The sequence below is a fragment of the Ostrinia nubilalis genome, chromosome Z (genome assembly GCF_963855985.1).
Source record: "Ostrinia nubilalis chromosome Z, ilOstNubi1.1, whole genome shotgun sequence".
NCBI classification, from domain to species: domain Eukaryota; kingdom Metazoa; phylum Arthropoda; class Insecta; order Lepidoptera; family Crambidae; genus Ostrinia; species Ostrinia nubilalis.
This window is the reverse complement of record NC_087119.1, coordinates 13,693,564-13,719,219: the sequence shown is the minus strand read 5'-3', so window position 1 is coordinate 13,719,219 and position 25,656 is coordinate 13,693,564. Positions and strand designations below refer to the sequence as shown.

Sequence of the window (25,656 nt, the reverse complement as noted above, 5' to 3'; positions counted from 1 at the left end):
TAACACGATCGCAAACCAGTGCCTGTTCTCCGTGTAGATAGGTACAATGGCGCTGGTCGCATGAGGGGCATTAACACGTCGCGGCCACGGAACGGTTCTTTTATTTCCCCTTTTTCTTTACAAATGGGAAATCGTACCCACATTATTACATGTCTGCGGCGGTGCGTAGATATGGAGTAGGTAATCTTATGGACTGCCCTGGTTTTCACAAAAATATGTTTCCCACTGAAAATACGCGGAAAACGCGCTAACAATTTAATCTTGGAAAACAACAAGGGTTTTCCTTAAAACATACGTTTGTTTCCGATTACATATTACTCATTAAATAAATAATGATCAGTTACTTTTTGATAACAATTTTTTGTTTCAGAGAAAACATAACTTAGCAGGAAAAATCAAATATGAGTGATTATTTTTTCGTGTAATATTTCCCGGGACAGATGCGAAACTTCCCAAAGCGCAAAGGAGAGATGCTTGACCGATCGGATTTTCCAAACCCGAAACTATTGTTGTCCGACTCTTCCGTTAAATAAAAAAGGATGTTTAATAGTCCATCGCTAAAGGGAATGAGAATGTAATGAAAAGAACATTTACTTTTGGGTATTTGGTTCTCTGAATCAATGTGGTCGAGGGAAGAGTTGTGGATTAATCCTAATATAGCTTGAATTTGTGATTGCCGACCCGTATTTGGCGTGCGTGCCTGTCAGATACCGATGATGAAGGCATTCGCCGAGTAGCGACGTTAGACTGGCATTCTGCTGCCTTCAGTTCGACCTGTTTTGTGGAGGATAATTCAAAACTTGGCACTTAGCGCAGTGTATGCAGCAATGCGCCTCGCGAAGATACGGGCTGCCTGTCCTATTTCATTATTAAGCTTGTACAATTCATTTCGCTCACCTCCACTTCGGTATAATATTCTGTCGGGAGGGGCGCACGCTTAAACGTTTAAGTGTTCTTCTTTTTCTAGTGCCGAGGCCGTCTGGTGCACAAGAAATATTTCCAAAAAGTTCCGCCAATTTGATGCTAATAAGCGAGTCGGTTACCCTATAGAACATTCAAACTATTACTCGACAACTATTGTCGAAGTCTAATTGAATTACTGAAGTTCGATCGAGTACGCCCTCAAGTGTACGTCCATGATTGTGAATAAAAAGGCTAATTTCATAGTTTAATTGTGAGAGCTAGGCTAGGATGTTTTCCTAAACATACTTTTTTATTGAACTTTCGACTTTTCGTAACAATTTAGTTACTCTTTGATCGCACTGTTGCAAGGTTCCAGGGCTAGGAGACACATAATACGCCTATAACCATAGTTTCCTACCTTACCTTAGTAAGGTGCCGTTGTTTACGATAATATATGTTTCATGTGATAATAAACATCGATCCGAGCGCAAATGTCCACATCGTAGCTCAAAATGAGTTCCGGAATAGGTACATTAAGGTACAACGTGTCTGCGGAAGCATAACTTCCCCGAGAACATTAGTGGCAGTAACACCATTATCGGATATTTTACCCAGTTCGGTATACATTATTCGGAACTTCGGCAGTTTTAACCCAATTGCTTCTGTACAGCGGCACAGCGTCTTGTCGGAGCTATTGTACAGCCAATATCGACTTAGCGGTGCATTGTCAAAGTATAATTTTGGCAATTGAGTTCGTAAACAACTAACTAGCTGCAGTGGATCAACAGCGTGGAGCTTTTGTCTTAAGCATTGCTGATACAAAGGCTACCTAATAACTCTGTGACATAATATCTTGACAGGAACACTAAGGTTTACCGACGTACGAGGATCACTGTTAACTTTGACGGTATCATTTTGAAAGTTTGCAATATCTTATGAAAGTTCAAAGGGTACACAGCGATATTGCATTTCCCGTTGATATTCACGAGCCGCACAATCGCATCAGAGTGGGAACGAGTCTCACTTTAGAGCCATTCGGTGCAGGACTGCAGGCCGACAGGGCACTCGGCTACCTACGGACATTAAATCACTTTCCTCTGCGTTACGGGCGCCAAAAACGTTCGATCACACTGATGTGTGGCTCAAAATGACATAAGCTCACTGTTGTGGTCTCATAATAATATTCATCTATCTTTACTAATGCATATTATAAAGCTGAAGAGTTTGTTTGTTTGGGTGAACGCGCTAATCTCAGGAACTAATGATCCGATTTTAAAAACGATTATCAAGAAAGGAGGCATATAGTCCGACAAGCTACGGTCAATATAGTAGCAGAGCGTAATGAAAAATGTTGCGAAAACGGGAAAATACCTACATTCAAACTGTTTTCATGCGTACGAGGTCGCGGGTACAGGTTTACTGATAATTCGACAAAATAATTACAACGTCTTTTGGATTTAATAGCAACTCTAAATTAGCCTAAGATACAAATTGTGAGGTAAAGCCTGGCCAATCCACATATAACCGCAGAGGTAGCACAACAAGGCAATATGCATAAATAGAACTCCAATATTGGATGCATTTGCCGTCCCAAACATTACACGGACACCTCCGAGACAGCAGCCATTAGGGCCAGACATTACCACATGCTAACCACAGTTACCTATACGATTTGACTAGCACTACCCCAAAATTATCGCCACTATTCTCGGACGTCGGATAGTGGTAAATATAACATAGTGGCCATATGTATTTTAGAGCAAGGTAACGTTAAGCTGAAATAACACGGCTTAATCCTAACTGAAAGTTTTAAAAGAAAACCTACCCATTTTGTTATTATCAACACAATTATCAACTAGAGTGATGAGTGTAATAATGGCATAGGAAAAATAGCAGGCTTATTCAAATGCATCTTGTCGATCGTAGAAATCGCCTGTAAAATATTTTTAGTAGGTAATCCATTTTGAACTGATTATAAAGGGAGTCTAAAATAGTTCAATTAAATAGGTAGGTAATGTTAAACAACCCATTATCCCACCTTTGAAAGTCACAATAAGTTTTAATTAAGAAAACCTGCTTTCATAATAAGTACTTACCTAGTATTCTAGCCCGGAGTGCATGCTCAAAGTGTAGTTGAGAACCAGGTTTAGAGTTCAACTGTCATCTGCAGTAAATGCAATCATGCGGTTAATTGTACGGGAATTAATTCCTCTGTAATGCATTTTGGTGTTATTGTACTGCAATGTGTAAGTGCTGTGTTGCATGGCTGTCTTTTCTTTAACTTTCGTTGTGTTGTGTAATGTAATGAACCAACTCCGATTTAAAAAAGAACAAACAATAGACAATCTGTATGACTGAACAGTTTTAGATTTTTTTATTAAATAATAAATTGGTTTTAACGTTACGACGTTAAAAAGATATTCAGTCTGATGGACCGAACCGCATAAGGATAACACTTCATTGATAAAATCGAAACATGTATGAATTGCTATAACATTTCCATGGTAACTACGACTGGCTTGTTAACCGACGGAAGCCTATGTCAGACCTTTTCTAGTTGCTAATTTTATCGACACAGAGGAAGGGAAATCGTTTTGATATGCTAATATTTTATATTTTACATTCTGAGTGTCAAATTCAGTTCTATGCAAAACACCAATAGCAAATATAGCAAAGAACTGAGATTGCTGTAAGCTCTTTTTGTTGTTTTATGATTTTCTTACGTTGTTTTATTCTGCCAAAAATATAATGCTATCTTTGGAACTTATTTAAAAATATTATCTACATTGTAATCTCTGTCGTGGATAGCGTGATGAACCCTGATATTACAAGGAACGGTGATATGAAGTAGCCAAAAAAATCGGCAGCCGTAAGAGACAAGTCAAATGTTGATAGGTACTAGGCATGTTATGGATATGTAGTTTCAGTTATGGATACGGTTACGGATATAGGAATTATATTATACCGGTTTCAGTTAGGGTTACGGATATTTTTTTATTTCGGATATCCGAAAACTTCGGTTACGGTTACGGATATCTGGGCTTTAGAATACAATTTGCAATAGTTGTCCAACACGGTTCATTCATGGCCGCACACTTTACAATGAATAAAAATTAATAAAAAAAAAGTAATATTGATACTACATAGATGGCATTATAAAGGTAAATCAGGCTGTTATGCCTTTACATGTATAATGCTATACAAAAAACAATTTAAACTGACTACATCCGAAACTATCCGAAACTTTTGAATCGGTTACGGTTACGGTTTCGGATATTTTTTTATTTCGGATATCCGAAAGTATCGGTTACGGTTACGGATATCCATAAAATCTCTGGTTGATACCTACTTTTTGTTCATACGGACGATGACTGACGTCAGAAAATATTTAGATCATCTGAAATGGCTGACAAAAGTGTCTTGATATCTTGTGACCTGATATTTCTGAGAATCCTAACGTAGGTAATGTAATGTGTGCAGACTCAGTAAGCGTGTTTGCGATAATACTTAGCTAAGTAAGTAAGGCTAAAAATGTTAATCTAAGCTCTGGGATCTGCCAAGCTCTTACGTACTTATACCCTAGCGAGCTGAACCGAGCGCGATTCTAAGGCTGGGTTGCACCATCTTACTTTAACTTTGACGAACATCAAAAATATTTCAAGCTCCATACAAAATACACCGGTTATCGTTATAGTTACGGTCAAAGTTAGGTGGTGCAACTCAGCCTAAGCGGTTTTTATCTAGGGAACGTTTACATACGCTCACTTTTTTGTGAAGGAACACCTGTGTGTAAATAAGGTTTCCATCTAATTCACCCACGTTAAAACTAAACAAACGTGTTTGTGCCTCATGCCTGCAAGGCAGAGGATTCCGTATTATATTCTTTTGTCTAGATAAAATGTATAATTAAAATAAAAACTTAGTTATAACTGACATTTCTAAGTAACATTAACATTACTTAGATTTAAACGCTATGTTATTTTTTTCCAAAAGTTAACTGGACACTTAATATTGTTTGGATGGCTTAAGTTTTAGGATTCTACTTAGAAGACTTTACTTTATAAACTACCAAACTTTATAGAACGAGACAAATACTTATTTCCCACAAACTAAAGTAATAAATATACGACTCATTAATAGTGGAACAACATTATTTACGAGTAAATATCATTCTTTCAGAATTTTTAATTAAGAAGTTCAACAATATTTTACACATTGCAATATATTTCTTGGAAGCCGACGGCCGCCGAGTTTGAAAAATGTTAGATCGTCCGTTGTTCTTTTATTCAGAAACTGGATAAAGTTCTCAAGTTTATATTAAGGTGAAAATAGACTAGAGCAATTAATTGTAACAACAACGAGCCGCTATGTTCCATCACCCTTTCACGAACCAAACGTCGAGCACGTTCGCAGTTTTGTTACAACATTTCGTCGAGTATTTGCATGAGCGTGGACTTGGCACATTTTAACAAAGATTGAAGGCAAGATACAACAAAGTGTTACGGAGAAATGCACACTCGTGAGCATTACGCCGAACAGAGCGCCGAGCATTTGCAGGTGCGTTATATCACATAATATAATGCCTTGGAAACTGTCATTTTACCCGTATGTAAGAAGAACGTTAAATTACATAGAAATGCTCGAGAAAATGATCTAGTGTATGTCCACCTTTAGCTGCAGTATTCGTGGAATCGCACTGTGCACTGGGCAGCTGAATCTGATTCCCGGTGTGTGAAATATCGGATTGTAGAGATCCCGTTGGATCCAATATTCCAATGGGATCCCTGTAGGCTTGTTTGTATGAGCGGGTTGCCTAATATGGGCCGACGGGTCGCGCGCAAGCGGGGTAAGCGCATCACGTCGTGTCGCATCTCATCGAACTTATACATTGGACAATAAAACCATGGAAGTATGGGATTAAAAATCTAATTTAAATTCTATGAAATACTCGTAGCTTGAGCATAAACAAAAGAGCTTCTGGACGCAATCCCGCATAAATAGATGTATTAGTTAACTGGACAATAACTGGAAAAGCAATTACGACGCGAAGTGTAAGCTACATTTGTGTTGCTCCCCACCAACTAATCCGTATAGACTAACGGTCTTATTCATAATCATTTTTCACATTTTATCAAATGCTTATTAGAGGTTTATAAAACGTTTGATAAAAATTGTTATTCATAATCGTCATTTAGCGCTAAAATCCTCTTATAACTGTGTGATAAGTTATCGAGAGCTCGGGCCTTGTTTAAAGCTCTAATAAACCTATTTTAACCTAACTTTTATAAATGTCATTTCATATGAATGTCACTTCGTTGGTTTATTTATTCAAAATATCCTTGCTGTGATCCTTGCTTGTGAAAATGAATGCTATAAATGCAATTGTGCATTTAGCCAATAATGCCGACCCAGCGCGACGTAGAAAGCTCTACCGCCAACGAAGCAACCCATTCGATTTGCGGGACCTAAATTTTAAAATAAAATATAGGTTCAATAAGGACACAGTGCGCACCATCATAGATTTGGTGGAAGATGATCTGGTTCAGAGCGCTAGAGGTGGTGGCACGTGTCCTGAACTGCAAGTTTTAGTGGCCATAAGATGTTGGGGACGTCGTGAGGTAAGCACAAAAAAGTGTTTTATTTTATCCCTTTGTCGTGGCTGCTATAATTATTTTCATACATTTTCAGGTACAAGATGATGCTGGTGACCTCCATGGCCTAAGTCAGCCGACAGTGAGCCGGATATGCGCCAGAGTCGCGCATGCAATCGCGAATAAGGCAAATTCCTTCATCAAAATGCCTATCACTATAGGAGAGCAGGAAAGAATTAGTGCCAAATTTAGAGCAATTAAAAATTTTCCTGGGGTGATAGGAGCCATAGATTGCACCCACATTAAAATTAAAAAAACCGGAGGTGACATGGCCCAGTACTATATTAATAGAAAAGGCTATTATTCCCTGAATGTTCAGGTAAAATATATTTTGATTTTATACAGTTTACAACAGAGAAAGATTTGTTTTAATAATGTCTATAATTTTTACTTTGTATGATCTAAATTTTAGCAACATTCAACACTATATTATTGGATGGATTACCTACAGGATACTGTTTTTTTTATTTTAGGTTGTCTGTGATGCTGACCTCAAAATAATGGATATAGTGGCTAGATGGCGAGGCAGTACACATGACAGTCGAATTTTTATGGAGAGCAATATAAAACAACGATTTGAGGATAGGCAGTTTAGAGGACGCCTTATTGGCGATTCGGGCTACCCTCTTCTGCCATATCTATTTACACCTATTTTAAGGCCTAGTCGTCCAGAAGAAGAAGCATACAATAATGCTCACATCTCAACTAGGAACACTGTTGAAAGGTGTTTTGGGGTGTGGAAGCAGCGGTTCCAATGCCTACTCCATGGCTTACCAGTAAGCCTCCAAAATGGAAAAGCTGTGATCATAGCATTGGCTGTATTACATAATATAGCCATTGATATGAATGACACATTGTTAGGTAAATGTTATCAATTTGACTGTACATAAGGAATACAAATCTTTATGACAAAATGTTGACAAATTCATAATATTTTTCAGAACAACATATGGAGCAGGTCCCTGTAACTCCGCAACTTTCGACGGAGAACAGTGTTCACGACAACCGACCTTCATTGTTGAGGCGTAGGTCGCAGTTGATACTACAAAATTTTATAAATCAACATTTTTGAATGGTACTAAAATACATTTTGATAAATTCCAACGATTTACTTTTATGTAATGTCATTTGAGTTCATGAAAATGTTGTATTTTAATTTTTCAGATACTGTTCCTGGCATCTTAATGAAAATAAAAAGAATATTTGATTGAAAAATACCTGTATTTCAATTTTCAGTCCAATTTGTTACTATCACAAAAACAAAACCTGTAGTTCTCTTTAAAAAAGCAATTATTCTGCAAAAATTCAAAACAAATTACTTTATATCACTAATTTAAGTACAATTAGTTTCAACAAACTTACTTATTAAAAATCACAGTTCAATTCTTTAAAACAAAGAAATTGCTTAAGTATAAACGTTTCTATTCGGAGGTTATCAACCTTCTACATTTAAAACAAAATAACCATAATTTACACTATTATTATAAAGGCGAATGTTTGTGACTAGGCATATGTGTATTTACTTTATATCACTAATTTAAGTACAATTATTAAACTTACTTACTAAAAATCACAGTTCAATTCTTATAAACAAATAAATTGCTAAAACAGATAGATTATATAGTCTCGAATAACATATAGGCTTCTTTTTATCCTGGAAAAATGCACAGATCCTGTAGGTTACAGAAATAGTAGTCTACGCAGGCGGAGTCGTGGGCAACAGCTAGTTAATAGTAATCTCAAACTCTTATTAAGTTATGACTAGTAAACATATTCATAGCCGTCTAAATATATTGCAGAAACACAATCAAAATGCGGATTGGAACTGCATAAAATACAAATTAAAAACAAACAGAAGTAAGGGAGGAACTAACTTATTATTTAGAATCTGTTAGTACTTGAAAAACTTTAACATCAAAAGACTTATTATTCTTTATTAATGTGAGTGTAATATTTAAGTTTTTCCTGTAATAATTGATGCTCAAGATCCAAGTTTCTCCCTTTCTTCCGTTCGTTTTCCATTTGAACTTCATGCAGTTCAATCCGGCATTTTGATTCTGTTTCTGCAATTTCGGAAATCCTAACTTTGCTTAAATCAATTAAGCCTTCTTTGTTTAACAGTTTCCTTTTTTTTTTGATTGCTGGTGCTTTAAAATTAGGTTTTGCTTTATTTTCTTTTGCCTCTACTTTTTTATTTTCTTTATCTTCCAATATGCCTCTAGTAGTACAAGCATGTGTATCTTCTATTTCTTCATCAAGTACCACCAATTCATATTGGATTTCTTCATTATTTATCAATTCCTGATCTTGCGTATTTTGAGTTGATTCCTCCTCTTGAATGTTAATTAATTCACTTTTATTTGAGTCCGAGTCAAATCTGTTAACATCGACTACAAATTCATTGGGCAACCAAGATGCTATATCATCAGCCCTATCGTCAGGCACTGATAATGGTGGACCACCGCCAGTTTTAATTTGAGCCTGCCTAGCAATGGTCTTGTCTTTCTTCGCACTGATTTTTATGAGGCTCCATTGCGATTTTAACTGGGTAATGGAGCGGTTCATACCAGCGCACATTGAATTAAACCTGAAAAAGAAATGACAGGATTTTGAATTACAGGTAAAGGCAAAATTTTATATTGAAGGCAGAAATCAAAAGATGTACCAACGTTGTTTGTAAATCAGCCCAAGCCGCAACCTTCCGTTTATTCGTGTTAGTGTCTGTATTTTTATTTTCGATTGCATTTACTCTTTCTTTCACCAACTCTTTCAGCAAATACTGAAAAGCAAACACTAGGCGTCAAACATAAATAAAACCATGCTACAAAAATTAGTAGGCACTTTATCAGGCTAAAAATAAGTACTACCTTATCTTCCTCCAACCAGTTTTCTGATCGTTGCCTTTTAGGCGGTCTGTTCTCCTTCGTCATGGACATAATTAGTATCCGATGTAACTAGCCGGGTCGTCGTAAGAGCTTATTGCAGAGTACAGGGTAAGAGGTACAGAATCCAGAACATACAATCCCAAGTTTTATAAAAGTTTGATAAAACTTGGGAGTTGATCGAAAAAACCGAAAACTTTATTAAATTTTCGTGCCAAATGTCAATGTCAGTAAGTAAAACGTCACAGCTGCCAATTTTTTGTTTTTTTTTTCTGCGATTTGTCTATGATTTTACATGGTCCATCAAGTTAAATCACCAAAAAAGCTGTTTTCGTTCATTCTTTTTGTATAGTCTGTGGAAAGAAAATATTAAACTCTGTTTTAGCTATCAAAGGTTTGTAAACGATTATGAATAACGTTTTTTATCAGAGGTTTATAAGAGTGTTTTAAGCCTATCAAACGTTTTAGCTAATGTAGGTTTTAAACCTATATTAGCATTTTATTATGAATAAGACCGTAAGAGCTGTTGAACGCCAGACCTACGTCATTTTATAAAAGCTGAAAGTTTGTCAGTGTATGCTCCCAACATAGGATAGAATATTGGTGAATCATGAAGTTTGGGTCATCGTGGCTTTGGCAGCTATCCTAAAAAAACTGTCTGGCAAGGAGTTGGAACTGTCAAAACTGTCTGGCTGATGAGGAAACTACTTGTAATTATTGCCCTAATATTTTATATAAAAATCAGCTTTTATGGTATAACGTAAGCTAACTTTTACGGTGGCTTTTTCTGTATATTCAATAGACTGTAATTCCACTTACCTACATTCACTAGCTCTTAGTCTAGTAGCGACGCCACCCTTGCAGCTGCGCGTGACTACAGCACGCGTACTTTGATACAATAAGTGCGCAGTACAAATTTTGTTTCCATCACGACCCTTCTAAAGGACCCTTCCCCTTCCGATTTTAATAGACATTTGGGGTTCGATCAGACAGGGGTGGCCCGATAATACGAGGGTCCCACTTTAATGTCCATTCGCATAATTCAACCTTGAATATTTTAAATTCGCAATTTTTTTATGAATGAACGCCATCTGCCCTTCCCTTGACATTGAAAACTGTATTTTGTTTTCTACTTGTCGGTCGGCAACAGCCGTTGACTGAAATAATTCGTCGGACTTTATTTGGCGTTGAGTGATAGATACGGATTATTTTGTTTAAGATTTATTTGTTTTCAAAACATAAACTCAATTTATTCTTCCAGAAGAATTATTAAATTATTCCAGAATAATGCAACAGATTTAAACACAACAACGTGATTCGAAATTGCTATGTACAGTCGCAGAATGAAAAGGTTCGTCACCTTAGTGTCGGTTTTCGCTTGCACTAGGTACTGTAAGAGTCAAACCTGCCAACATAACAGTGCAAGAAACAGTGCTGCTAACATTTAAATAAATATGACGTTTGCTAACAAATAAGGTTTTGCTTGTTTATTTTTCTATCCCATCAGTGCAATGCAATGATGACATTGACCAATTGACAATAGTTTTTTTTTTATTTAATAGAAACAATAATGGCAGGTTGAACCAACAAGAAGGTTTTAGTTTATCAATCATAATAATCTTCTTGACAAGATAAATCGTCAAACAACTTTGATCTGAATAATTTTGAACTTTACTGACGAACAGTTAAAGATTATTTTCTCTAACTCGAGATTATTCTGTAACATAGTTTCAAATGGTAATATGTGCTCGCGATTCGTTGAAGGAATCAATTTGAAAACTGACGAACCTTTTCATTCCGTGACTGTACATTGTACCCTTTTATAATTTAAAAGCCTGCATGATAATAAAAAATAAAAAAGCTATTTCATGCTCAAACATTTGGTTTTTATGTCATATCGCCAGCATAATTCAATGTGTCAAATATACATGTAAAGTCTATAAAGTTAATAATATTTCATTACACGCGTTTTATTGGGTAAAATTGCTTTTACCGATATCGTAATATTTATATTCAAATTGTGAAACCGTATTTGGCTCCTTCGGGACGCGGCAAAATAGGGCCGGTGCCGGAGTTCAACTTATAAAATATTATGCACGTAGAATCCTTTGACTTCACTGCTAAAATGTAATACCTAAGTTCGATTGGAATCTTGGCTTTTAGCATTTGCTTCGCGATGTTATCAAAAAATTGCATTTATTGCGCTTTTACCGTTTTATTGAAAACTTAATATTCTAGTGCTTTGGTTTGGCTCACGTACAAGAAGTGAGTTGTATTTGTATTTTTGCAGTCAACCGTTTTCTGAAAAGTGCACTTTATCACCGAAACGGGTTTTAATTCAGTTGTGGATATGCGTTCTCTTCCTCACAATATTGAAATATATTTTAAGCTGTAAAGTTTAATTTCACACCCTCTTTTACGAATGAATTTAAAACTGAGCCGTCAGTAATTGAGTTGACATAAAATATTGTGCAATATGAGATTTTCCTGGTTGCATCTAATTTGCTTTGCGAACTTGGTGGCACGTTTGCACGGTTAACAGGCCAATCTACTCTTTAATTTTCCGACATAAACATCATTATTCTCTGCTTTGAATAACGAGAAAATACTGCTGTAGACATTTGTAATGAGGGCTTCCTGTTACTCAAAATATACAATTAATTATTCCCACTATTACCTTCCAAACTGAGCAAAGCTTGTACTTAGGCGAGTAGATAACGGATACATATTTAAACGTTCATGACTTCCGAACGGTGTTCTGTAGCGAACTAAGGGTCGTAATTATTAGGTAGTATGATACATAGACAAAACGCTTATGGCGATGGAGTGGTCGCCAGTTTCCTGTAGCAGTTTACACTGATAAACAACAAAACTTTCGAATGATTAATTTGCAGTTAGGCCGTATGTTATAAAAAGCTGTGCTTAAGTTCTTACAGAACTCAACAAGGTCTCGATTTCCCATTAAACTGTGGTGTCAGTTATTTCAAATGTGTTTTCGATTAATGTTACATAATGTAAAACCTGATAGTCTGATTTCAATTTAATTGTAATGTTGGATGCAATTTGATTAAAATCACTGCAAACCGCACTAGCCTATCAACGACAGGTGAATTGCAATACGAGGGCTGCACTAAAAGTATCGGGAATGGAATATTTCCACTGTTCCAGTCATATTAAAATCTATTTAATTGCAAACTCCAGGGTTTTAAAAATCGTATACCATTTATTTATTTAAAAAAAGATTCTCGGTCGTATCACAAGGTCTTGTCAAACTTGTTTAGTCGTTGAGAAAATGGAATTGACTCGAGAAAATTCAAGAGCGATGATTTATTATGACTTTTGAAGTGGTTTAACACAAAAACAGTGTGTTGACCGGATGATTTCTGCATTTGGTAATGAAGCCCCATCCAAAACCACAATTTATCGCTGGTTTCCTGAATTTCAACGTGGACGGGTCAAGCTCAGTGATGATCCCCGTCAAGGTCGTCCAAAAACTGCAGTCACCTAAGGAAATGTTGATGCTGTGCGTAAGCTGATTGAAGAAGATCGACATGTGATATACCGCGAAATTCAGGCAACTTTAGACATTGGCATGAGTCAAATACAAATAATCTTGCATGAACAATTAGGTGTAAAAAAGTTGTTTTCCCGATGGATACCGCATTCGCTCTGTGAAGAGCAAAAAGCGTCTCGCCACGGTAATATTATCATACAGTATTGTAACTTCATATAAACGGACGAAACGCGAGCTTTCCTTCGAAATTCAAATCTCGGTATGCGCTCGACATGCAAAAGTCGGGGGTGTCGCGAATGTGCCACAGTAATAAACGGACGATGTGTTGATTTTTAAACAGTAAGCACTCTTTTTTTATAAAAATAATTACAAGTACATACCTATTTATACAGGGTGTTAGCCAAATAGGTTTATAAGCCGACACTAGCCCATGTTAATATATGCATATAAATGGTATGGCTAAGTCAGTGATATCATAATTTTTTTTTTAATTTTCATACAAAATAAAATGTATAAGATTTGTATGAAAATTTAAATTATTAAAATGATGATATCAATTTTCTGACTTCACCATACCATTTATATGCACATGTTAATATTTGCTAGTGTCGGCTTATAAACCCATTTACCTAACACCTGTATAATAATCAAGCATTTTGGCGCATACATTTTACGGTTGCAAATTTATAAGATTTGTTACTAAATCTTAACACAAATATATTTTTTTAATAAAATCTACTAATCACAAAACAACATGCATTTTTATCCTATTTCATTAAATAAAATAAAAAAAAAATTACAATCACAAAATACATTCACAAAACTAGGTAGAAATTCTATAGGCAGATGTAATGAAAATAGGGTCTGCAGATGGACAACCCTATTGCATGTTGTCATACCGTGACGTACCGCGCGGCTGTTGACATTTATTTCAAAAATATGACAGAGTTCGAATACTGTATAGATAGTATTACCGTGGTCTCGCGTTACTTGGTGCGTCAGAACTCTCGGGAGATTACATGCAGGATCCTCAAATGCTGTATACAACATCGTATCAGGTGACGAATCATGGATATACGCGTACGAACCCGAAACAAAAAACCAGTCACGAGTTTGGGTGTTCGAAAATGAATTAAAGCCAACAAAAATTGTTCGTTCACGGAGTGTTGCAAAAAAAATGGTGGCCACGTTTGTCTCCAAAACCGGCCATGTTGCGACTATTCCTCTTGGAGGACAAAGAACGGTTAATGCAGATTAGTATGCTAGCATTTGTTTGCCACAGGTCGTTTCTGAACTCCGTAAAGAGAACTGCAACCGCCGCATCATCCTCCATCACGACAATGCGAGTTCTCACACCGCGCACTGAACAAAAGAGGTTTTAGAGCAAGAAAACATAGAATTATTAGTCCATCCGCCGTACAGCCCCGACCTAAGTCCTAATGATTTCTATACTTTCCCTAAAATAAAGAATAAATTGCGTGGTCAGAGATTTTCATCACCTGAAGAAGCTGTGGAAGCCTACAAAACGGCCATTTTGGAGACCCAAACTTCCGAATGCAATGGTTGCTTCAATGATTGGTTTCGTGTATGGAAAAATGTGTCAAATTTCGCGGAGAACACTTTAAAAAGCAATAAATACATTTTTAAATAGTAATGTTGTTTCACTTCCTTGATTCCCGAAATTTTCAGTGCCGCCCTCGTAATGTGTTAATAGATTTTGGAATAGATTCGTATTTCGATGTGTAAGTATTTTAGATACTTGCGGTTTGTAGAGAATTCTGCAGTTTGGGAATATTCCCAGTAACGCAATCTAATATTAGCCCAGTTTGATAACTTTCCATGAATGCAACCAGAAATATTTATACCGACAACACACTTAATCGATACTCATGACCATCAATAGCAGCCTTTGGATACCTACTTTAAACGTAACAAAGTGTTTATACTTGCAGTAAGTAACAAAGTGGGTACTTAACGATATACAACTTTGAAAATGTTTCATTATAAAGCAGTTTTTAATTTACGTTTAAATATTATTTTAATTTTCACAATACACCATCGCTAAGCCCAACGAGTAACTTGTATAAAATAATTAAACATGTTGCGATGGTAGATATCATATGAACTTATGCCCTATTTCGTGATTCAGGATTATTATAATTTTCGTTATCAATCATGCTATTTTTACTCTTATCTTGCCGGAGACAGATAGAAAGCCAGGCCTCAGTCGGCACGCAAACTTATTATCTTACTGACATTCATGTTTCAGCGGGTAGTCGGTTAGGCATGTTTTCTCGAATTAAAATCTCATTACTTATTCTCCCTTTGTATTCTATCAAGACATTGAAGTACGAATCAAGACATTGATGATACTAAAGAAAAAAATTGTAAAAATACTTCCAAAACTCAAATTCTAATATCCGCTGTAAACTTTACCACTAAATCAAGTAAAACCAAAACAAGTAAACTAATACTCTACTATTACGGTTCTTTAGCAAATAACGGTCCAAGAAACCTGTGTTTGGGTTTACCCACTACTTATAATGTGCACGTAACACAGGAACAAAAGACCCAGGAAAGCTCCGGGCAAATTAGGTAGGGGAGACCGAGGAGAGTGGTCACATTGTCGATTTTTTGGAACTTATTAACTACATACTAGCTTTCCGCCCGCGGCTGCGCCCGCGTGAAATGTTGCCCGTTACAGAAAAACAACTATTGCGCGCGTCCCTGTTTCAAAAACCGGGATAAAAACTATCCTATGTCCTTTACCGGGATTCAAACTATCTCTATGCCAAATTTCATCAAAATCAGTTCAGTAGTTTAGGCGTGAATGAAAGCCTGAAAGACAGAAAGACAGAGTTACTTTCGTATTTATAATATTAGTAGGGATTAGAGAGCTCCTAACGTGTGCGTTTTTTAGTTCAAGTCTCAAGCTAACAAATACCAGGCCTGGCTCACTCCGCGCGGTACATCCGATAATTACCTACAGCGAAGCGCCCCGCCGGCGGGTATTATATCAGTCGAGTGTCACGCGCGCGCTCGTCAGGACGCTGGCGTGCGTTGTAGTATGATTATAATTCTATGATCGAAGTATTATTTAAAAATGGACATAAAGAGAAAGAAATATTGTGCGGCGTTCGGGTGTTTAAATTCGAAAAGTAATCTACCGGATTTATCTTTTTTTTTCGCTTCCCAAAGATGCTGAAAGGTATGTTGGCCATGTAGGTAATCAATAATTCTTAGGATAGTATAGGAACCTAACCTACTATGACTACTGCTCAGAATGCGTTCGTTCGTTTCAGCCAAATGACGTCCACTGCTGGACAAAGGCCTCTCCCAAGGTTTACCATAATGAATGCATACTTACCTACATACGTAGGTCATTACAAATAAGTAGATTAATTATTTTTTCACTAGACAGCAACCCTAACAGCGTAAGAAGAGTTCAGAGGCACGCGATAGAAAGAGACAAAACTTGTAGGTGAATAAAATTGTAGGTACGTAGTGCTGTGCGAGCTGAATTCCACTGTATCGCGTCGTAGCAAGACTCGCATTTATTTAAATCGTCTTGCAGAGTAATCCTTCTGTACCTGTACTATTACTTATTCTGTGCAAATACGCGCTGTTGCGAGCTCACTGATAGTTATAGATTGCCAAAAATTGCAGCAGCCGCGCGCACTGTATGTATGTAGGTACAGTAATGTACAACTTAGTTTTATTCACAGTAATGTCAACCTAGAAAACTGAGTGTAAACGTATGTACAACAAAGTTCACGTAAGTACAGATTTGTTAGGACGGTTCCCGCAGAAGTACATCTGCTTGTTCTGGCTATTGGACAACTTGTAAATTATCTACCTACATGAAATTTGTTAATTTCTCATGTAAGTGACTGTAATGTTTTTAATGAGAAATAAATGTTCTTTAAACCTAAAAATCAGTAATGTCACAACTCTCCTCTGGCACAACTCTCCTCGGCCTCCCCTAGGTATCCGATTCGGCGAAGCGGGCCGGAATGGCGCTGTGTTACACAATACACACGAATATTATTAAAAAGGCAGGTAATTGTTTACATACCAGGAATCTTGGAAACTAGCAATGATAAAAAATATTCATTTTTAAGAAACTATCAACTATTTATGAGGAATGGCCTATCAATGTTTGTTATTATGAAATGTTTTTTTGTTATTTTGAAATTTCAGTGTTTGTTCAAAAAACTAAATAAAACTAATTGATCACCATGAAGAGCAAATAAAATTTAAATATAAAACTTGGAAAACAATACAGTTTTACAAAAATCGGCGACAAAAACACGCTGTGTTTTTTTTTTGCTAGCGAAAATAAAATAACCGAACAAATACTGCGGTCAACCCTCCGCTTTGAAGAATGATTCGTAACGTAATTGAGAAATGGGTATTTACATTCTCTTTGAAGAGTTTCGCCTTCTGCTGCTTCGAGCACTCAACATTTCATATAAAAAAACGACTTTGAAGGCTATAAATTAATATCTTTACGATAATTGCACGCGAAACGTTTCGCAAATTATGTTTACTGGTTGTTAGAACATGATGACTCTGGCAAAGGTGATTCTGATGGTGGATTACTCTGCCCGATTAAAAGTACTAACGGTAGCCAAATATTTTTCTTCAATCATGTGGGTTGTCAAGTAAGTAAGAAGAGGTACTTATTAGACTTCAGAATGACTTCTGAAGGTACCGTGCCCCGTGAGGCATCTGAATTGCTTAATCAAAATAACTGCTTACGTAGCGACCAAAAGATAGAATCGTCTTTTGAAAATTCCGGATTATTCAAACTTTGTGTTTTAATAAGAAAAATAGGTACACGGTATTTTTTTAGATATTTTTATCTTGTCAACTGACGACATCATAAAGGTAGCAGGAAGCCGCTGGACGCAGGCCACTGCAAACCGGTCAACATGGATATCATTGGGGGAGGCCTATGTTCAGCAGTGGGCGTCCTGTGGCTGAAATGATGATGATGATGAATTTTTTAGATGTGTTTCCACTAGAAATTTAACCCTGTACTTACTACTAATGATGTAACTAATCACAGAATCACATTTCTTACCAATAGTCTTTTAAATAAATAAAATCTCGATATTACTACAAAAGTTCCATGTCAAGCTGAAACTGCACTCAAAGAAACTGAAATTGGAACAAACTACAGTAACAGACGAAGAAAACAGCTATTTGATACAAAATTTTCCAACAAAGATAGTTTTACAATACTTTTCATTTTCTTAGAGAGTTCAGTCGGGAGCTTATACTTAAACAAATAGGATTTCCATCGTCATGTTAAACTTTCATCTTTTTTACACTAACAAGCTAGACAACTTCATTATTTGCAAAGTGACGAGATAATGGAATGCTTTTAGTACAATAATTTAGTAAACAGCCAAGGTTGGGAGGCAGGTATGTTAATTTCAATAAAGTGTCTTGGCAATAAATTTACGTGCGTCGGGGAGTGTAAACAATGATTGTTTCCCAAAAAAAAATAGAAAAATAAGACGGCATTTTATTATTTACCCCGTAAATAGGTCACACCAATAGTGGCGGAGAGCAAGACATGACCTACGGCCGAACCAGGGCGGTCTAATAAAATCACGATTCGCGCCGCGAGACGCGACCGAACTTTCTACCATCATTCAGTCTCAGTGTTTTTCTATAGGGCTGCCTTTAACCTTCCTATGAGGTATTTATTACCGACATTACCCATGGAGATAGATTAATTCAGCCTTTCACGAAAATTCTTTCTCGTCTCCTTTTGGGGCGTAGCGCCGCTCTATTTAGGTTTATTGCTCGTGGACGATCAGAGGTTAATGACACGGGTAATTTCTAAGGTTTATTTTTTCGATATGGCTCAATATTTTGAGTAAATATTACTACTAACTCTGGGAGCCACATTAGCGAGTAAGCTCATAAATTACGTGTTGAAACTCGATATGACTTAGGCTGGGTTGCACCATCTTACTTTAACTTTGACAAACTTCAAAAATCTGTCAAACTCCATACAAAATACACCGGTTATCGTCATAGTTACGGTCATATTTAGGTGGTGCAACTCAGCCTTAGTGTAGCCGAAAAACAGTTAAAAAGATACTGTCAACCTTGTCATAACCCTTAGCCTATCCGTTGGTGTCGTTGCCCATAAAACACAATAGATCCAGTTTCACGTCCGCGGAGTTAGGTAACTTATAGTTATAATACACCACGTTGTCTTTGTAGCGTTGTATCGGGAGCGGTCGTTATTGACATTACATAAACCACCCATGGGTTCAGATCCAGTGCAGTGCAATAAAATCACGATTCACGGCCTCACGCCCCCTGCTTTGAGTTCTCCCGCATTTTGTTCATTGTGTTTGTATACGAAAACGGCGTAGTGTTGTATGATTAAGAATGTTATTCTTTATAATACTGTATAAAAGAGTAAGCTCGTTAATTGTGAAGTTTTTGGTCGGTAAGAATTAACCGAGTTGATTATCGAAACCGTTTTACGCAAAAAATAACGTAATGACGACACTGAAAAATCTCAGGACATACCTAGTACATAAAAAATATATATTTTATATTTTAGTATAAAAATTCTACAAAGCGCCTTGAACCCATTAGCTTTGAATAGTTGCCTCCACGAGTTTTTCCCAGAAGTCCACGCAATCGTAGCCCTTACTGCCTCCCTTCCGCGAACAGTTATGGGTAATAATTCTCTGCGCTCAAGGACAAAGATATGGGCTCCTCAATAGGTGTAGTGATTTCAGAGATATACACCAGTATGCTATGGTCAAAACACTGATATACGTCTAAATATTCTTTGCTCTTTTGGCACATTATATTATTTCTAATATGATAATTTATGGAGCCGCTAGTTCATAAAAATGACTTGTAAAATACCTTTAAAATATTAATTTAACCAAAAATTCTTGGACGTCTTTTACGAAGGCCAAATATAGGAGATTTAAGACTGAGCTGGACTGGCTCGGAGCTGCATCAATTAGTTCCATAACGGAAATTTGGCGCGCTGACAATGTTTAAGCTGAATCGTAATGTTTCTCATTACACGAGACCTAATTTGTTAGTTTATGGGCTTGCTATAGAAATAAATACTTTAACTTTAACTCAAGAAGAAGCTTTAAAGAGAGATACTTTAACATTGATTCAAGAAGGAGCTTTCTAGAGAGATAGATCGAATAGTTTTAAGAATTCCTCTAGTCGACTCACGATGTTATAAATATAAACAGGTAACTTTAACATTAACTCTACTAAAGTATAAATAAAATTAACTGCTTATCTCAGTATAGAAATACAGAAAATAATGCTAATTTACTAACTATACCTATGCGCTTCAATGAAGTGAAAACAAAGATATTACCTATTTGTGGATAGTGTCAACAATACCGCGTAAACATTTTAGTCAGTAAACATGTTGTGATTCTTCATTATCCCCATTAATTATGAACGTTGTGTAACAGGTGATTAGTTACGCGGCGTTTTGTTTCCTTCCGTCGCATGTCAAATTGCTTGTGACAAAATGAAAGCAAGATGGAGCTTAACTGTGTTCATGAGCAAGAATTCCACCTTCATTTATTACAATCTGTAGTACTTATTAGGTACCTTTTTAACGTAAATAGGCACTAAAACCGTAGTAAACAAAATCTCATTTTCTTTGCTTAAGTTTCTGGAAGGTAAAGGGGAAGACCGGTCGTTTAGTATGTTACCCTTCGCATTCCGGAAGCGATCCGGAACCCACAAACTTTAATGGCGGCAAGGTGGCAATAATCCTGAACTTGTCAGCCAATCCGGGGAAATGACTGGAGTGCTTCAAAAAGATTAGCCCGGTAAAGTTATAGTCAAACTTCTTTAAAAGATTGACCTCTCCTGAAAATATCCATTTATTTACAATACCCCGGTGTTTATCTAATCCAAATTCGTTGCAAACCAGAGTAATAAAATCATTCCAGTAGACGTTTCGACTGATAAACCTTACTGTGTTTGTCGTGCTTTGCGAATAAAACGATAACAAACGTGGTGTTGGTCCACACACAAAATACCAGTACATATATTTAAATACTTCTAAAAGCTAAATTAAATTATCTCTATGACATAGTAATGCTGTAATTCTTTGGAGCGGTATTACAAAATCTGTATCTTTGTGTTACACTCTCGATCGCGCGATATAAGCTCGGGGGAGAAACCGCAGCTTAAAACTCTGTGTAGCTGTTTTTGACAAACAAGTCTTTTATCTTCATCCTTTAAAACAATGTGTGTAACATATTGATTGCTTTGTATCTGTAATTGTGAAACCAAATAAAGCTCTTTGTTTCTCGATGGAATAAAATCTAAACAGATTTTCAATGAAATTCATTTGTTATTTATTTGTGATTTTTCCAATTAGATTATTATGACAGGCACGTTGTTACAGTAGTATTTTCATTGAGAGCCAAAGTATTTCGAGCGGAGCCGACAAAGACTAGAATAGCTAAGAGACAACGCCGAACTAAAACCATCTAAAACTATGGATCAAAAGCGGTAGCCAATTATTCATAAGTTTTAACTTTCATCTTTCATACTAATTACATTTGTTATTCCCGACTAATTTTGTTTACATTGTTTCTCGAACAGCTTACGTTATTACGAGAATCAACAAGATTTAACAGAAAATGCTCTCCCAATTCTCCAAACTGACCTGAGGTCTGCAACAAAACTAATTTACTTCAGTTCTAAGTTGTGAGTTGAAAACAAACTAATTTATTTAACTGCGATTGAACACATTAAGGCACCGAGTTTGGTTTCAAGATTCCGCTCACTTACTATGAGAGAGGTGCTAACTCAAAAGTACTTTGCCAAGTTTCTCGAACTAGAACAAATGAGGATGTACTGCACATTCCCTGTTTATTACCTGTGGCAACATTGTTTAGTACATAAGCACGGATGTATTCAACAATGTACAAGCCTACGTGGACTGACTATCCACGCTGGAGTGGCAGTAATGTGAAACATTGTGGGAAATACATTGTGACACAGTACTCTTAGATTGTATTTCACTCTACGTTACCTACTTTCTTACATAACAAACAAACGGCATGAGCAATGAATTGTCTTCAGTTATTTGTGACTAATTAAATTATTTTCCAGTTATGATTATGTAAAAAAAAAGTTTAAGCATTTGCTATGAATGACGTAAAATCTTGTTGCACAAGTATTTAAATATCATACTTTAGTTTTGATCAATTAGAGCCCCAATATTTCAAAGCAAGCCTCTAAATATTTAGGCTAGAAGGATTTAAAGAATTACAAAACCAGAGAGACCCAATTAAGTAATTTTATTTGGGAAATTTTATTGGCGCGGTTTACATCTTTTTAACCTTTATATCAGGTAAGTGAATTTTAATAAAGGTCAGGTAAGAAGGTCTGATTCATCATTATTTTTTCATCTTGAGTAAAGCCCGAGTAAATTATTTTGCGAGCTCTTAAATATTTTCTGTTCACATTTCTAACTATGAACTCTATCTAATACTTAAGTATTTAAAGGCAGTCAATATCATAAAGTGCCATTCTATTTGTTACAATCCGTTTCCGAGACACTGTCGGAATGTACGCAAGTTTATTAATAAGTAGGGCCCGAGATATGTCTACGCAGACTGCGTTGTTACAATAGCCAGTATGTCACACTACGTATTTTTCTTGAAAAACAGCACCTAACACAACTCCATAAGACGCCAGTGTTCAGCTTGATGTGCCGCTGTACAAATCTATTTCTCCAACCCTTTTCAAGTCCCAAAAGAAAATTCAATTTGATATCGGCTTCTTTTATGCTCGCACAGAGATATTTGAATATATTTATTTATAAAGATACGTTATTGTTATGTAAATACATCGATGGCAGTAACGAAATAGCCAGAGACAAAGGTCTAACAGTATAAAATTATAAAAGAAACAATTTGGCCTACTACGTCGATAATAAACACAAATAAACATTATAAAGTTCGCGTGATATTATTATTATTTATACGAATCCCAAGTCAGCCGAAAAAATATTTTTATAAGGTCCGAGGCAATATGTTTGATTGGATTCACCCCGGGGTGGGAAATTGATTTATTTCCCAATTGGAATTGTTGTCCCATTCTTCATTAACGCCTTCGCCCCGGCGGGGAAGGGTCAATATTACTACAATTGATATTTTAATGTAGAGCACAAGTACGTGCTCTACATTAAAATATCAATTATGTATTCAAATAAAAATATCAAGTACCTATGTCCCATAAAATATTCTTGCGAGCCTGCACTCTTCTTAACTGTTTGAAAACTGTAGCAATAACCCACCGAATTATACTTTCAACGGCGCCCAAAGCTCTCATAATAAATTATGGCCATTAGCATACTTATCCACTCTTAAAAGAAATAGTACCCTAGCTTAAAATTTATTTCATCATTTCTACATACGCGATTAAAATATTCCGTTCAAAATTGCGCGACAATTAGTTATAAGAACTAAAAGTTTAAAAAAATCCACGGTGCTCTACATTAGCGTCGAGCCTACCCGAAGACGTTGAGTCGCAAAGCACGAAAAAACAGTCGCCCAGTCATAAACAAACATTCGCAAACCGCCGAAAACAACGCGACGTAAGTAAACACCGAGTTAAGTAAAATTGTTTAGACGGTAATGTGAATAATGTAAATAAAAATTACGTACCTCAAGATGCGTCTCGAGCCGGGTCGCCGTCTTTGTTTTTTCATTTTCACTGAGTTTGGTACTTAGAGGTCCGCGTAAAGTTTCAGCGCGAACATGGCAACGCGAGTGAGCCGCGGCGAGAGACGGGCGCGCGCGGTGCGCTCTCGGCTACGAGTGCGGAGTGGCGGAGCGGACTGCGGAGAGGCGGAGCGCGAGCAGCCCCCACCCGCCCCGCCGCGTGCAACCCCAACTTTCCTCTGCCCCCAGCTTAAGCGTTACCCCGCCGGACACCGGGCTTTCTAAAAAAGTGAACGTGATATTGTTCGCAGTTTAAATACGAACTTTTTCATTGTACAAAGTCTTCGGTTCAAAAAACAGGAAAATAGGCTTGTCTCGGTTGCGGAAGGCGGTATAGAACAAACGGCGTCCGACGGAAAACAACCGATACAGCGAATAACGGTGTTTAGCAACTTTTTTTTTTCATGAAAATCTCAGATTTTTGACGCACTGTAACACTTAATTTAATATTTCACAAACATAATTTTAAAGCTCCAGCAATGAAGGACATTTAAAACTTATCCTTTATATTTCAATGCTATCATTATATTGTATGTGTCTGTTTACACAATACACCGTACAATTATATATTATTATTAAATAGTAGGTCATGAGTGAAATGCTAGCTAACGTGGTTTCAGAGCTCCCGCTTCTTTGTAATTTCTTTAGACCTTTCACCAATATTACTTTTAAGATCAAATCAGCTTTATCTTGAAATTCTTAGAGCTCCTCACACCATTTCTACATTGAAATTCCTCATTGATATTTATTGTTGTTATTAACAAATACTAATACAGTGATTGCTTTGACGATTAAAAATATAATAAGGATTTCTTTTTAGTTAAAATTAGAAAAATAATGATTTAGTTACCTTTATTTTCATGGACAGACGTCTGCCCTTTTAATTTGAACAACTGAAACGCATCGATCACGTCAAATGTTTCGTTTTCTTTTCAATACTACCTATTTTCTGTCCTACGTATTACAGTTCCCACGGCGTGTGCGAATCTTTATTTCCAAGGACAAATGCTCGTTTAACTCGTGGAGAAAATGGTTATCCTAACCGTAAGTGGCCAGTATTAAGATGCCTATCAACTACCGGTTCTTTCGACGACCATTCATCTCCATACTCTCACAGCATCTGAATTATTATAATATGAAACTGCAAGCTTAACCCTTTCCGAAATTAGAATGACCGTTATTTTATTTTGCATTTCGAGTTAAGTACATACTAAAAAAGAGATGGGTAGGTAACTCAGCAAAAATAACTTGATTTTTGTATCAATTTAGTTCAGCTATCATGTAGAGTCAACTCAGAATTGCGTCATGGCGCAACCAAATTAAAAATTGCTTATGAATTTAACTTATTTCCAGATCCTGATATTCATATCTCCTGTTCGAGTTCTTCAAGTCTTCCTCTGTATGCCAACTCATTTTGAAGAATTGAAAGTCTCTACCAAAGATCTACGAAACGCTCAGTACACGGAATCTGTGCTAATTGGTTATCAAAAGCATACAACAATCCGAATCATCGAAAACTCCGAAGTTCCTAACCTTATTAGTTTCCGACAAACAATGTCTAATCTTGCGAACTGAATCTGTGGCGCGTCTCACATTACAAGTGTTGGTGAATTGAAAACCACTCCAATTACCCAGGGAAAGTTTTCCTGGGCACGAAGATAAACGCTTAGCCGAGGCTCTAAACTTAGGAGACGCCTTCAATCCTGAAAAAATCTCACTTACCCGCAACTTTGTAGCCTCGAGCAGTGAAGATATCTCCGCTTTAGAGTGTAAATAATTCATTCAACATCAATATTTACAGGGGTGCTGTGTAAAAAGAGAAATAGCCCATAAATCTGGTTCCGTATTTTGGAATGTCCAAATTTTGCCCGTAATTCAATTATAGCAAGTCAATATTATTACCTAACTAAATAAAATTATTGTGAGTACAGTGCTTGGTATTC

At 36.5% G+C, this 25,656-nt stretch overlaps 2 protein-coding genes across 2 annotated transcripts in view; one reads left to right on the top strand and one right to left on the bottom strand.

The window, feature by feature from the left end:
- Positions 1–23,745, bottom strand: part of LOC135087050 (chondroadherin-like) — a 62,809-nt gene extending 39,064 nt beyond the window's left edge. Inside the window, exon 1 of the mRNA XM_063981900.1 lies at positions 23,657–23,745. Coding sequence (XP_063837970.1) covers positions 23,657–23,700 — 44 coding nt within the window. The 5' untranslated portion in view covers positions 23,701–23,745. The remainder of the gene's footprint in view (positions 1–23,656) is intronic.
- LOC135086806 (putative nuclease HARBI1) lies at positions 6,218–7,738 on the top strand. Its single transcript, XM_063981599.1, has 5 exons — positions 6,218–6,521; positions 6,592–6,873; positions 7,028–7,415; positions 7,496–7,629; positions 7,719–7,738. Exons 1-4 carry the CDS (start codon positions 6,267–6,269, stop codon positions 7,624–7,626), a joined length of 1,056 nt encoding a protein of 351 aa, XP_063837669.1. The 5' UTR covers positions 6,218–6,266; the 3' UTR covers positions 7,627–7,629; positions 7,719–7,738.
- Positions 23,746–25,656: the final 1,911 nt, after the last annotated feature.

Coding starts and splice junctions, on each gene's coding strand:
- LOC135086806 (XM_063981599.1), top strand. CDS start 6,267: ATGAATGCTATAAATGCAATTGTGCATTTAGCCAATAATGCCGACCCA. Junction 6,522..6,591: donor GATGTTGGGGACGTCGTGAG/GTAAGCACAAAA, acceptor ATACATTTTCAG/GTACAAGATGATGCTGGTGA. Junction 6,874..7,027: donor ATTATTCCCTGAATGTTCAG/GTAAAATATATT, acceptor TTTTTATTTTAG/GTTGTCTGTGATGCTGACCT.